This window comes from Poromitra crassiceps, assembly GCF_964638095.1.
Source record: "Poromitra crassiceps genome assembly, chromosome: 8".
Taxonomy (NCBI): domain Eukaryota; kingdom Metazoa; phylum Chordata; class Actinopteri; order Beryciformes; family Melamphaidae; genus Poromitra; species Poromitra crassiceps.
The window spans coordinates 307,975-322,500 of NC_139629.1; the positions used below are offsets into that span (position 1 = coordinate 307,975).

At 44.4% G+C, this 14,526-nt stretch overlaps 1 protein-coding gene across 4 annotated transcripts in view; it reads left to right on the forward strand.

Moving 5' to 3' along the window:
- Positions 1 to 14,526, forward strand: part of dip2a (disco-interacting protein 2 homolog A) — a gene marked incomplete at its 5' end in the record, with an annotated part of 240,814 nt that overhangs the window by 158,906 nt on the left and 67,382 nt on the right. For all 4 annotated transcript variants that reach the window (XM_083642068.1, XM_083642065.1, XM_083642067.1 and 1 more), the window contains one exon: positions 7,609 to 7,881. In XM_083642068.1, coding sequence (XP_083498194.1) covers positions 7,609 to 7,881 — 273 coding nt within the window. The remainder of the gene's footprint in view (positions 1 to 7,608; positions 7,882 to 14,526) is intronic.

A 14,526-nucleotide genomic window follows, 5' to 3' on the forward strand; every position in this document is an offset into this window, starting at 1 on the left:
GGATATGGACACAGACACATTTTATTATCTGACTTTTTAGTTCTATAACTCCCCAAACCTTTGAAACAACAAACAAACTCTTGGAATGCTTTTCTGGTGTCATGCATGTCATTGGTGTACAAAACCTCCCTGCAGATTCTCCTCAGATATGCTTTGCCCTTTATAAATCCTAGCAGACTTTCTAATCAATAAAGTAGATATGCCACTTCTACTTGAGTGAACAGGGACAGATAGAACCAGGACTCTGCTGCACATTTGTACATATGGATCAGGATTGAACTGAATTCTTACAGAAGGAAGTCTGTGAAAAGCAGCTCATCTTAATCTGCTCTGCTGGAACATTATTAACATGCTCGTCTTTGTTTGCACACGGTCTGATGTGGTCTGATGTGGTCTGATGTGGTCTGATGTGGATGCATCACAACTGAGATCTCAGCATCCCTGCATCTCTGCTCTTTCTGTCTTTACTGTATAGCTCTTCCTCTCTCCCTATACCCCTCCCTCTTGTTCTCTCTCTCACTCTGTTTCTTCCCATCTTTCTCTTTTTCATTTCTCCCTCCCTCTATCTACCTATCTATCTATCTATCTATCTATCTATCTATCTATCTATCTATCTATCTATATATATATCTATCTATCTATCTATCTTTATCTCTCTGTATCTCTCTCTCTCCCCTCTTTCCTTCTCTCTCCCACTGCAGCTGAGTCAATGTTACTGAGATAGGGAGAGAGCAGAGAGAGGCAGATGAATAACAAACAGAATCATAAATGCAAGAGAATCCCCATGAGTTCTCTGCTTGTTACAATCAAACCTCTTGTAGCTTCTGCTGACAACCTCTGCAAGGCCATAAGCAAAGCACGCGCTCACTAACAAGACTTGAGTGTTTGTCATTGAAGCATTGTCGGTATCCAACAGCTCGGTGAAGCAGGCTAATTACTCTTTTTTTAATGGTTTATAAATTGATGGACTTGCTTATAAGTGCGACTGTGTGTAAGTGCGACTGTGAGCGATTAGTCAGCAGATAGATGATATGAGCACTCATTGTATGTATATACTATAGTTAGAGAACATCCATCAAGCATGTGATGTCCTCTGGCACTGTGTGTACACACGTACACACACACACACACACACACACACACACTAGGGGTGGGAATTGTGGAGTAACTCACGATACGATATGGTCACGATACTTGGCCCTCGATAACGATATTATCACGATACAGCGATTCTGCGATAATCGATATATTGGAAGAAATTTAACCTACGATACATCACGATATCTGTGTAACTGAAGAGAAAAAAATACCCCTAAAAGGCAAGAAGCAGGTATTATGTATTTATTAGCAGAATTGACATGAACTCTCTCAGAGTTCACTCACTCACTCATACCATTTTCGATACCACGGAGGAAAAGTTACACATTAAGTCTTTTTATTATTATTATTAAAACAAGAAAACCTATATAACCTACCTACCTATATAATTTCTAAAAGTAGATATTAATGATCAAACATTTCCATTCATGTAGCCTACAGTATTTATGTTTTTGTTTCAACTACAAACATAAATAAACGTCAACTTGAAACTATGTTTCAACTACCACACACAGCATAATATTTTAGCCTGTTTATAAAAATTAAATAAAAAAATTAAATAAACATATCGATACTTGGTGCCAGTGTATCGATAACGTATCGCAAGTGGAAATATCGCGATACCGTGAGTATCGATATTTTGTCCCACCCCTAACACACACACACACACACACACACACACACACACACACACACACACACACGCTATGGTAGCAAATCAAGTCACAATTATATTATAGTTACAATATATATATATATATATATATATATATATATATATATATATACTGTATATATATATAAAGCTATTTTATATATATATATATATATATATAAAGCTATTTATATTTGTGTACACACATACACATACACACACACACACACACACACACACACACACATATACACACACACACACATATATATATATATATATATAAAGCTATTTTATATATATATATATATATATATATATATATATAAAGCTATTTATATTTGTGTACACAAGTACACACACACACACACACACACACACACACACATATACACACACACACACACATATATATATATATATATATATATATATATATATATATATATATATATATATATATATATATATTGTTGACAGTGTTGACAGTAATAGAAGATGCCAAATCATTCAAAACAATAAGCATTTTGCTTTTAGGATAATTGTGCCAGCGTGCAGCGCAAAACGTGTCAACGTGTCGTTGCCTGGGGAAATGCACATCCCATAATACAACTGTTCGCATCGCATCCCATAATAGTATGATGATACTTGGGATGCCATTGATTGCGAACATAGATGCGAACAGGTTAGCTAAAAGTTTAGCGTCACCAGCGAGGGCCCCCACCGTTGCGGTCAGGGTATGTTTCGAAATCCCTCCAGGCCTGAAAATCTTTCTAGGGGAAACACTGTGTATGTATCATATATATATATATATTAGTGCTGCACGATTTGGGGGAAAGGTGCGATTAGCGATTATGGTGGACAATATTGCGATTTCCGATTGTGATTGCGATATAATAAACAAATGGTATCTAGGGATGTGCCAGCATGAGTTTTTGACGGTATGATAACCTTGGACAAAAATACCACGGTTTCACGTATCACAGTCTAAAATACATGAAATATATTACAATTTAAAATATATTAAAACTAAATAAATAAAACAATTTGAAATAAAATTATCTTTACAAAAAATAAAAAAGAATTGAGACATTTGCCTGTCCCAAACATGTAAAAAAAAGAAACACCAGAAAAATAGAAACTGCACTGTGTTACAGCACATAGAAGATGGCTCAGAGTGCAAAGTTAGTTACATGTCTGTCCAGTAATACAATGATACAGCCCGTTTATTTATTTTGTAGCGACACATGGCCTTAAATGCCACACTCACGTGATGCTTCTTGAGAGAGAGGTGAGGTAACGTGCATCTGCAGACTTTATTGAGGGACCATGAAGGCATCATGTGACAGGCTAGTTAGCCTGGAGGTACGGCAGCTGGCAGCTGTGACAGTGTTTTGCTGCTATCAACCTTGTTGACTCACTGAGTGCCAGCCACTTTTGGAGAACGGACGCTCCCAGTGCCAGAGTTTCAGAGCGTTTTCAGTGATTTCTCGAGGCCCACAGAATATTGTGTGATATTACTATGTAAACACCGAACACGCACAAAGAACGAGGAGACTCTCTTCTATCATCTGCAAAAAAAAGTTTATTAATCCCATTTTCCGTTCTTTAGTTATGAGCCGGAGAATATAGGCTGTTTTGAGCAAAAATACACTTTTCAAATTAGAAGCTGAGTTATTCCGCCTTTTGTGAAATGCAGCATTTCAAGCACATTCACTGAGTCTGAAGATAATATTTTATGATGTAGTGACGTGGTGTAGTTGTGTGGTGCACTGCGTGCCCCACCCCCCTCTCCCCCCCTCAGCTGCAAACTCCTCCCCACACTACACAGCCTCACGCACCCAGTCTATTTTCGGAGGCTCCGTTTGTGTGCGCCGGGCGGCTCCCAGCGCGACAAGGAAATGCCAACCCGGACTGCAGGGAAAGGTTTGGCCCTTCGGCGTCGGGTGCTGCCTTTCTGGCGGCTAATCGTGTGAAGAAACTATGCAGACAGACAGACAGAGGCAGAGGAGCTCAGTTGTGTGCGCGGATTGACTGCGGTTCGCAGACAACGTCAAGCTGCAGACAGAGCAATCTATATGGCTCTGGCTGCAGCATGCATCGGTTTCTCTTTGATCACGGCTTTTTCCTCCTGTTTTCCGGACCTTTCTGTAATCTGGAGAGCACTGTCGCCACCTACTGGGTCGGTAAAATAGGTTATAGACCTCCAATAGCTACAATATTTGTACAGGAGATGTATCGGGCATTGATCCACGTCCCACCGTCAAAAAACGCAATTGACGACAATCGTCGTCTTTGGCACTCTACGTTAGTATTCGAATTGACGATAACTGTCGTCATTGGCACTCAATGAGTTAATCTCTCGCTATATTCTTCATCACAGCGGGTCATTACCCACTGTGCACTTAATCGTGCACTAGTTCTGCATAAGCACCTGCAGCTCTCTCCTTATTTTACTGACGTTCTCACTAATCACACGGCTGTTTACATGCGTTTCTGAACGGCTAGCTAGTTATTAGCATAGCTCGCTGTTAACGATCTTGTATGTTCTCTCTCTCCCTCTCGGTAAGGTGTAACCTTGCTGCGCATAACATTACTTATTTGTGGGCTAGTGTTGATGCCCAGTGTGATGGCAGAGAAACGTGTGTTTGCTGCGTCGCGTGTAACACACACACTCAAAAAGACGTGAAAATAATAATAATAATCGCACACTTTTGCGGTTATGTAATCACACGTGCTGACTGCGATTGCGATTAGATTAATCGTGCAGCACTAATATATACTGTATACACACACACACACAGACACACACACACACACAGTATATGTATGTATTTTACAGTTATACAGATTATTAAACCTTTTTGATTGGATGGCCAGAGAGCTTAGGTGTAATTATTGCAGATGTGTGTGAGTTGTGTACTTTCTTCGGGTCCACAGAATGATCACTGCTGTTGACGTCATTAATGCTGAGTAATGTGTAATGTGGCAGGCGGTGTGTGTCTGTGTGTGTGTGTGTGTGTGTGTGTGTGTGTGTGTGTGTGTGTGTGTGTTTCTCTAAAGGTGCGTTCACATCGACCTATTAAAGTTTTTCGCTGGCGTCGAGTTTACATACAAAGTCAATGCAAACGAGTGATTGAGCGTATATTCGCCTTGGAGAAAAATCGCTGGGCGTCCGAGCGGCAGAGACAGAGCGACAGGGAGAAAATACGCTCGTCGCCCGAGATGAAATATCCCAACTCGAGCGAAAATACGCTGGCATCAGTCGCTCGCTGTTCAACGCTGATTGGCTGCCGTGTGAGAGTGAGTCAAGGATCACACTGGCTTGGAACAAACCGCTGGTTTATTGTGTGGCAACAAACCGCATTGACAGGCTGACAGCTGACATGAGATGAACTTGAGATGAACTTTATTGTCCCCGAGGGGAAATTTGTCTTGGGCAAGTAGTGCCGTACAACAGCCACATATCGCATGTATAGAGGTTTAGACACAATACATACAACAGACAGGGAAAAAACATATCGAGCATACAATGTGGTCCCTTTCCAACATGCACTTTCCACTGGGAAATTTTGCCAGCGTGTAATATAGAAATAAAAGACAGCAAACACTGGTTTGTTCAATTTGGTTCAACATTTCATCCTAATGACATTCTAAGCATATTGCACAGTCATTGTGGGTTTATTGCACAACCCTCATTGCAATTTCCCATTTGATAAAGTAAAAGTATTGAAGATAAAATAAATACACTTTTTGGAGGTACAAACCTCACCTCAAGAGCAATAGGGCACTCAACTAAGTAAGACCAGAACTCAGTATATGACAGTACAATAGAGAGTTCTGCTTTGTTTAAAAAAGAATTCAGCTCTACCAATACTAGGACAGGCAATCCAGATTAGTAGAGAGTTCTGCTTTGTTTTAAAAGAATTTCAGCTCTACTAATACTAAGACAGGCAAGATTTGCCTCTGTTTGTAGAGAGTTCTTAATGAAGAGTAAGAGAATAAAATAAAAAGCTAAGAGAATAAAATAAAATAAAAATAGTAAAAATAGTGAAAAAGTAAAATAAATAAAATAAAATAAAATAATAAAAATATAAAAAAAAGTGAGAAGACATCGACCGGCATATGACCTGGTTTTATAGGGAACACCCTCTTTGGGGAAGGGGCAATGCCGCCTGTTTGTTCAACAATAGCACAGAAGTGGGTAGGAAAGAGAGCTTGAAGCGGTTACTCTTACATCTATACGCTCTGTATCGTCTGCCCGAGGGCAGCAGGTCATAATCACAAAATAAAAGGTGAGATGGGTCATCTAGGATTTTGAGTGCTAGGCTGATGACCTTTTTTTCGTAGATTGTTTGAAGTGAAGTGAAGTCTGTCCTACCGGTATGGAGCTCGCATTAGGAGCACGCTGATAGGCTTTAGCTTGTAAACAATGACGGTGGCTCGTAGTGGAAAAACAGCATGACATTGCGTAACGTTATATCCCCCACATGTCCGTCATTTCGTGTGCCTGTTGATGAGCGATTTAAACAGAGCGACAGAGCGATTCCAAAGGGTTGAATCAAGCGACAGAGCGAAAAATAAATATCTCGGTGTGAACGCACCTTAACTCAGTTCTCTACAGAATGCAGATATCTGGCCTGCTGCTGTTATATAACTCCATTGATCCAGTTGAAAGAACAGAAAATGCTTAGAGCTTCTTAGCAGATGAAGTGGAATGTGTTGCTTCTGAATGATTCTTACCTGGCTCAGGCTCAGTTGTCCTGATTCAGGCTATTTTTGCAGAGACCAAGTGCTCACAGGTGCCTCAGGGGAGAGATAGCAAAGTCATCACTGGCTGGGATTTAGTGCAAGCCATAATAACTTGAGCATATACCACAACTAGCAAGGCTCTCTCTTACACCAGTAGCAGACACAAGACATAATTTGCTATAGGCACAAAATAGAAAGAATATATAGCAAAACAAATAGTGGGAAATATAGCAAAGAAATATATACATAAAAAATAAGGCAAAAACAAAACAATCAATTAAAGGGGTGAGTATGAGGGAGGAGGAGTAGGAGGACATCATCGGCATATCATCAGCATATGGTCTGACTCCTGCACCTTGTTTTTTTTCCTGATGACACTGTAGACAGCCCATGTTCTGGTCCAATGTAGACAGCCCATGTTCTGGTCCAATGTAGACAGCTCATGTTCTGGTCCAATGTAGACAGCTCATGTTCTGGTCCAATGTAGACAGCTCATGTTCTGGTCCAATGTAGACAGCTCATGTTCTGGTCCAATGTAGACAGCTCATGTTCTGGTCCAATGTAGACAGCTCATGTTCTGGTCCAATGTAGACAGCTCATGTTCTGGTCCAATGTAGACAGCTCATGTTCTGGTCCAATGTAGACAGCTCATGTTCTGGTCCAATGTAGACAGCTCATGTTCTGGTCCAATGTAGACAGCTCATGTTCTGGTCCAATGTAGACAGCCCATGCTCTGGTCCAATGTAGACAGCTCATGTTCTGGTCCACACAGCTCATGCTCTGGTCCAATGTAGACAGCTCATGTTCTGGTCCAATGTAGACAGCCCATGTTCTGGTCCAATGTAGACAGCTCATGTTCTGGTCCAATGTAGACAGCTCATGTTCTGGTCCAATGTAGACAGCTCATGTTCTGGTCCAATGTAGACAGCCCATGCTCTGGTCCAATGTAGACAGCTCATGTTCTGGTCCACACAGCTCATGCTCTGGTCCAATGTAGACAGCTCATGTTCTGGTCCAATGTATACAGCTCATGTTCTGGTCCAATGTATACAGCCCATGTTCTGGTCCACTGTTGTGACGCTGCCCTGTCTTGTCACACACAGACACCTCCTCGGCATCGGAGGACGAGGGCTCGCTGCGCCGGCAGGGACGTCTGGCCACCTCCACGCCCTACCAGGGCCACGGGCACGGCCACCCCGCTGTCGAGCACTGGTTTAACCGCGTCATCCAGGGCTCGTCCACCTCATCCTCCGCATCATCCACCTCATCCCACCCCGGAGGGAGATCCATCAACACCAACACCGCTGCCCACGCAGCGCTCAACGCCAACGCAGCAGCTACCGCACTGGCCGACCTCATGGCACACACCCAGCTAGGTCAGTGACACACACACACACACACACACACACACGCACACACACACACGCACACACACACACACACACACACCATCACATATGAAAGGTGCCAGTGGTACCCTATGTTTCTTTTTAGTTTTTCATTATTTTTTACGCCTCCCCTTAAAGCAGCTTTCACCCAGTTAATGGTTCCAGAACCCAGAGGTAATGGTTGTCAGAGTTTAGGCACTTCCTTGTTGAGGGTTAACAGCATTGCTTTGCTCCCCTGGGATTAGGGATGCACGATATATCGGCAATCATATTGGTATCGGCCGATGTTAGTCATTTTTTAACATATCCGTCAGTCCGATGTTGCAATGTTAATATCGGTTATCGGTATCAGCCATATTTTCACATTGAGATGAAATAATGCAGTAAATCTATGATTTATGGGCTTTTACAAATGTTTTTGAAATAAAGAAATGCATTACTTTTTCAAATTCAGTGTTTACATGTGTTTTTCAGTATCTACAAAATGTTATTATCATAGAAATGTGTTTTTATACAGATCATATCGACATCGGTAAATATCGGTTATCGGCCATAACAGCAATGTTAATATCGGATATCGGCATCGGCCAAAATTTTCATATCGGTGCATCCCTACCTGGGATGGTTCATCTGTACATCGGAAGGTGTGATAATAGCCCTGTTCCTTCCCTATTACAGAAATAGTGGACTATATATATAGTGTGTTTACATTGTTTACTAGTGTCCCAATTCTCAACCGTTGATTTGACTCACTATATAATCCACTATAAAATACCCACAATGCACTGCAATTTCTAATGAACAGTGAATTTACCCTACACCCCCCCCCCCCCCCCCCCATAAACCACAGTCCAATGCAGTTGGGTTTACCAAAGGAATAGAAGAGTGAGTCCCCATATTGAGTGAGTGAGTGAAGCATTCCGTACAGGGCTGGTCTGAACACACAGCAGGGTTTGTTGCACACGGTAGGGCTGGTCTGAACACGCAGCAGGGTTTGTTGCACACGGTAGGTCTGGTCTTAACACACAGCAGGGTTTGTTGCACACGGTAGGGCTGGTCTGAACACACAGCAGGGTTTGTTGCACACGGTAGGGCTGGTCTGAACACGCAGCAGGGTTTGTTGCACACGGTAGGGCTGGTCTTAACACACAGCAGGGTTTGTTGCACACGGTAGGGCTGGTCTGAACACACAGCAGGGTTTGTTGCACACGGTAGGGCTGGTCTTAACACACAGCAGGGTTTGTTGCACACGGTAGGGCTGGTCTTAACACACAGCAGGGTTTGTTGCACATGGTAGGGCTGGTCTGAACACACAGCAGGGTTTGTTGCACACGGTAGGGCTGGTCTGAACACACAGCAGGGTTTGTTGCACACGGTAGGGCTGGTCTGAACACACAGCAGGGTTTGTTGCACACGGTAGGGCTGGTCTGAACACACAGCAGGGTTTGTTGCACACGGTAGGGCTGGTCTGAACACACAGCAGGGTTTGTTGCACACGGTAGGGCTGGTCTGAACACACAGCAGGGTTTGTTGCACACGGTAGGGCTGGTCTGAACACACAGCAGGGTTTGTTGCACACGGTAGGGCTGGTCTTAACACACAGCAGGGTTTGTTGCACACGGTAGGGCTGGTCTTAACACACAGCAGGGTTTGTTGCACACGGTAGGGCTGGTCTGAACACACAGCAGGGTTTGTTGCACACGGTAGGGCTGGTCTGAACACACAGCAGGGTTTGTTGCACGCGGTAGGGCTGGTCTGAACACACAGCGGGGTTTGTTGCACACGGTAGGGCTGGTCTGAACACACAGCAGGGTTTGTTGCACACGGTAGGGCTGGTCTGAACACACAGCAGGGTTTGTTGCACACGGTAGGGCTGGTCTTAACACACAGCAGGGTTTGTTGCACACGGTAGGGCATCAAGATTGCAGTGTACTGAAGTAGAAAAGTATTGCGCAGCCGGAATCACTGTGATCTTGCCAAGGAAGCAAAAAGTATCAGATCTCAAAACATATTTCCTCCAAGTGTGCTTGTGAAGAAATCCTCTTTTGGGTATCATTCAGGTAGACGACAAGGTAATAAAGGCACTGACAGTGACATACAGTAAGTGATGGGCAAGCTACTGACCAACACTGCATACAGCCATACAAAACCTGCAGAACCTCCTGCATGGGCCTCAGGTCTCCATACAAAACCTGCAGAACCTCCTGCAGAACCTCCTGCATGGCCCTCAGGTCTCCATACAAAACCTGCAGAACCTCCTGCATGGCCCTCAGGTCTCCATACAAAACATGCAGAACCTCCTGCAGAACCTCCTGCATGGCCCTCAGGTCTCCATACAAAACCTGCAGAACCTCCTGCATGGCCCTCAGGTCTCCATACAAAACCTGCAGAACCTCCTACATGGCCCTCAGGTCTCCACTTCCTCCATTCATCAGTATAGGTACACACAATTAGAAAGATTCATTTTTCAGTTTGACGTTCATGCGTATTATTCCAGCAGAACATCAGTGCTTTCTATTAGTGCTAGCCAAGCAACCTGTCGAGGTCATATGAAGAGCTAAGACTTGAAACATTGTCTTAAGTAAAGTATTCTTTGGAGCATACAAGTGTGTGCCGGCTCTATTATTTCTACTGTAATTTATATCTAACCCAGCACCCCTCAAAGTGATGTGCGTATTTTGTCATTTTTTAAGAGCTAATATCTAAACCTGTATTTGTCGATCTGAGTATTCTTCTGCAACCGTAGCTCCTTCCCAGACAGACAGCGGTGTTCTTATCTCCGCTCCAGATACGCAGCAGCTTCATGAGGCGAGACAAAGGGAACGAGCGACAGCACTTTTAATTCACGTCTTGCTAATGAGCGTCTCCGCCTGTCTTCTCACTGTCAGTCAGTCGTGTGAAAGGGCTCAAAGCTGCTTCCCTCGTCAGAGCCACTCGCTCACATCGCCATGCGAGTGTCACGGGCGAGTTAATAAGATTCAGTGGATTTATCTTCCTTCAGCTCTCAGCAGCAGTGTAGCGAGAGTGTGTGTGTGTGTGTGTGTGTGTGTGTGTGTGTGTGTGTGTGTGTGTGTGTGTGTGTGTGTGTGTAGGAGCAATAGCCTATTAGGATGGAGCTGTCTGATTTGTCTGTCCCCTTGAGTTTGCTGTCATAAAGAGTGCAGCAGTGACTGGAGCTGTAAATAAACCTCTGTGGCCCTGCTCCTTGGCCCTTGAGACTCTGGTTCTGTCATTTACTTCAGCAGTGGACAGTGAGCACAGGTCCATCATACACAGGTGCATCATACACAGGTGCATCATACACAGGTCCATCATACACAGGTCCATCATGCACAGGTCCATCATGCACAGGTCCATCATACACAGGTCCATCATACACAGGTCCATCATACACAGGTCCATCATACACAGGTCCATCATACACAGGTCCATCATACACAGGTCCATCATACACAGGTCCATCATACACAGGTCCATCATACACAGGTCCATCATACACAGGTCCATCATACACAGGTCCATCATGCACAGGTCCATCATACACAGGTCCATCATACACAGGTCCATCATGCACAGGTCCATCATGCACAGGTCCATCATACACAGGTCCATCATACACAGGTCCATCATACACAGGTCCATCATACACAGGTCCATCATACACAGGTCCATCATACACAGGTCCATCATACACAGGTCCATCATACACAGGTCCATCATACACAGGTCCATCATACACAGGTCCATCATACACAGGTCCATCATACACAGGTCCATCATGCACAGGTCCATCATGCACAGGTCCATCATACACAGGTCCATCATACACAGGTCCACCATACACAGGTCCATCATACACAGGTCCATCATACACAGGTCCATCATACACAGGTCCATCATACACAGGTCCATCATACACAGGTCCATCATGCACAGGTCCATCATGCACAGGTCCATCATACACAGGTCCATCATACACAGGTCCATCATGCACAGGTCCATCATACACAGGTCCATCATACACAGGTCCATCATACACAGGTCTGTGTTTGGGTGACTGGGTCTGAGCAAACAAGCTCATAACAGCAAACAACAGATAATAATAATAATAATAATAATAATAATAAAAATAATAATAATAATAATAATAATAATAATAATAATAATAATAATAATAAATTGAACTTGTCTTGCACTTTTCATTTTGGGTAAAATCTCAGAGTGCTACAGTAGTAAAAAGAATAAAAATTACTAAAAGAATAAAAATTAAAAGGGAAAATAAGATAATAAAAAATTAAAAGATTAAAAGAACATTAAAACATTAAAAGAACATTAAAAGTTACAGTTTTAAGGAAAAGCTTTGCTAAAAAGGTGAGTCTTGAGTCCAGTTTTAAAAGCGCCAAAAGATTGTGGGGCTCTCAGATGGTCAGGGAGAGCATTCCACAAACGTGGGGCGGTGGAGCAGAAAGCCCGTTCGCCCATGGTGCGCAGGTTTGTCTTGGGTTGCTCCAGGAGGTTGGAGTTGGATGAGCGGAGTGATCGGGTAGAGGGTTTGAGAGTGAGAAGTTCTTTAAGGTATGGGGGGGCATTGCCGTGGATGCACTGGTGAGTCAAAAGGGAAAGCTTGTATTCGGTTCTGGAGGTGATGGGAAGCCAGTGGAGAGAACGGAGGACAGGGGTGATGTGGTCAAACTTTCGCACTCTCATCAGGATCCTAGCAGCACTGTTTTGTATATATTGGAGCCTTTGCAGGCTTTTGCTAGGGATCCCGATGAGAAGTGCATTACAGTAATCCAACCTGGAGGAGACAAAGGCATGGACCAGTTTTTCAGCATCGGGCATGGTGAGAGTTGGACGGAGTTTGGCGATGTTCCTGAGGTGAAAAAATGATGTCTTGCAGAGGTGTTTTATGTGTGTCTCGAGTTGAAGTTGAGGGTCCATTTTTACGCCCAGGTTGGTGACTGTGGTTGAAAGGGAGAGGTTGTGGCTGGAGAAGGAGATGCTGGTTATGGGGCATGTTTTGATCTGGTGGGGGGTGCCAATGAGCATGGCTACAGTTTTGGAGCTGTTTAGTGTGGATGATGCAGATGGAGGTGAGGCTGCAGAGGGGGGTTGGTTGATCCTGAGATATAATTGCGTGTCATCAGCATAGCAGTGGAATGATAACCCGTGCCGGCTAATGACTTGGCCAAGGGGAAGCATGTATAGGTTGAATAGGTCGGGACCGAGTACGGATCCTTGGGGGACACCAGAGATGACAGGTTGGGACAGGGATTTCTTACCTCCCAAGGATACGTACTCGGTTCTATCGGAGAGGTAGGATTGGAACCAGTTTAAGGCAGAGGAAGAGAGTCCGATGAGTTGTAGTTGACTGAGGAGGATATTATGGTCTACTGTGTCAAAGGCTGCAGTTAGGTCAAGTAGGATGAGTATGGAGGGGGAGCCGGCATCAGCTGCCATCAATAAGTCATTGGTGACCCTGACCAGAGCTGTCTCCGTGCTGTGTGCAGTGCGGAAGCCAGACTGAAATTTCTCCGCAAGACTGTTGATGTTGAGGTGGTTATGGAGTTGAGCAGCGATGACTTTTTCCAAAACCTTGGACAGGAAGGGGAGATTTGATATAGGCCTGTAGTTGGCGAGGACTTCCGGATCCAGGGTGGGTTTTTTGAGGAGGGGTGTAATGATGGCAGTTTTCAGAGCAGGGGGGACATGGCCAGACTGGAGCGAGAGGTTTATGATTTTTGTCAGCAGAGGACTTATGGAGGAGATGTTAGATTTGAGTAAAGCTGTGGGGAAGGGGTCCAGGGCACAGGTGGATGGTTTCATTTTGCTGACGATGCCTTCAACCTCTTGCTGTGTGATGGTGGAGAAACAGCAAAGAGGCTGGGAGATAACAGGCGGGGCGGTAGTGGGAGCAGGTGATGCGGAGGGGGCAGAGAGCAGGGAGCGAATGGTGTCAACTTTGGTTCTGAAAAAGGTCATGAAATTATTGCACTGTTCTTCTGTGGTATGAGTGTGCGTGGAGGATTGCGGCTTGAGGAACTGATTGATGGTGGAAAATAACTGCTTGGAGTTGCCAGGGCTATTGTTAATAATGTTGGAGTAAAATTGGGCACGAGCGGTGCTGAGGGCTTTGGAGTATGCTTTCTGGTGGTCTTTATGGGCCAATTTGTGTACAGTGAGACCAGAGGCTTTGAGGCGCCGCTCGAGGACACGCCCAGCTGCCTTCATTTTGCATAGGTCACTGGTATACCAGGGGGCTGTGCGAGAGAAAGTGACCGTTTTTGATTTTATTGGGGCGCAGATGATCCAGTGATGAGGTGCTCAGGAGGATCTGCTTCAGTAAGAGTCTGTGTGTTTGTTGGTTTGTTCATGTGGAACACTGTTTGCAGTGCGCTGTGCTTTGAGAACACTTTGCAGTGCGCTGTGCTTTGGGAACACTTTGCAGTGCGCTGTGCTGTGCTTTGGGAACACTTTGCAGTGCGCTGTGCTTTGGGAACACTTTGCAGTGTGCTGTGCTTTGGGGACACTTTGCAGTGCGCTGTGCTTTGGGAACACTTTGCAGTGCGCTGTGCTTTGGGAACACTTTGCAGTGCGCTGTGCTTTGGGGACACTTTGCAGTGCGCTGTGCTT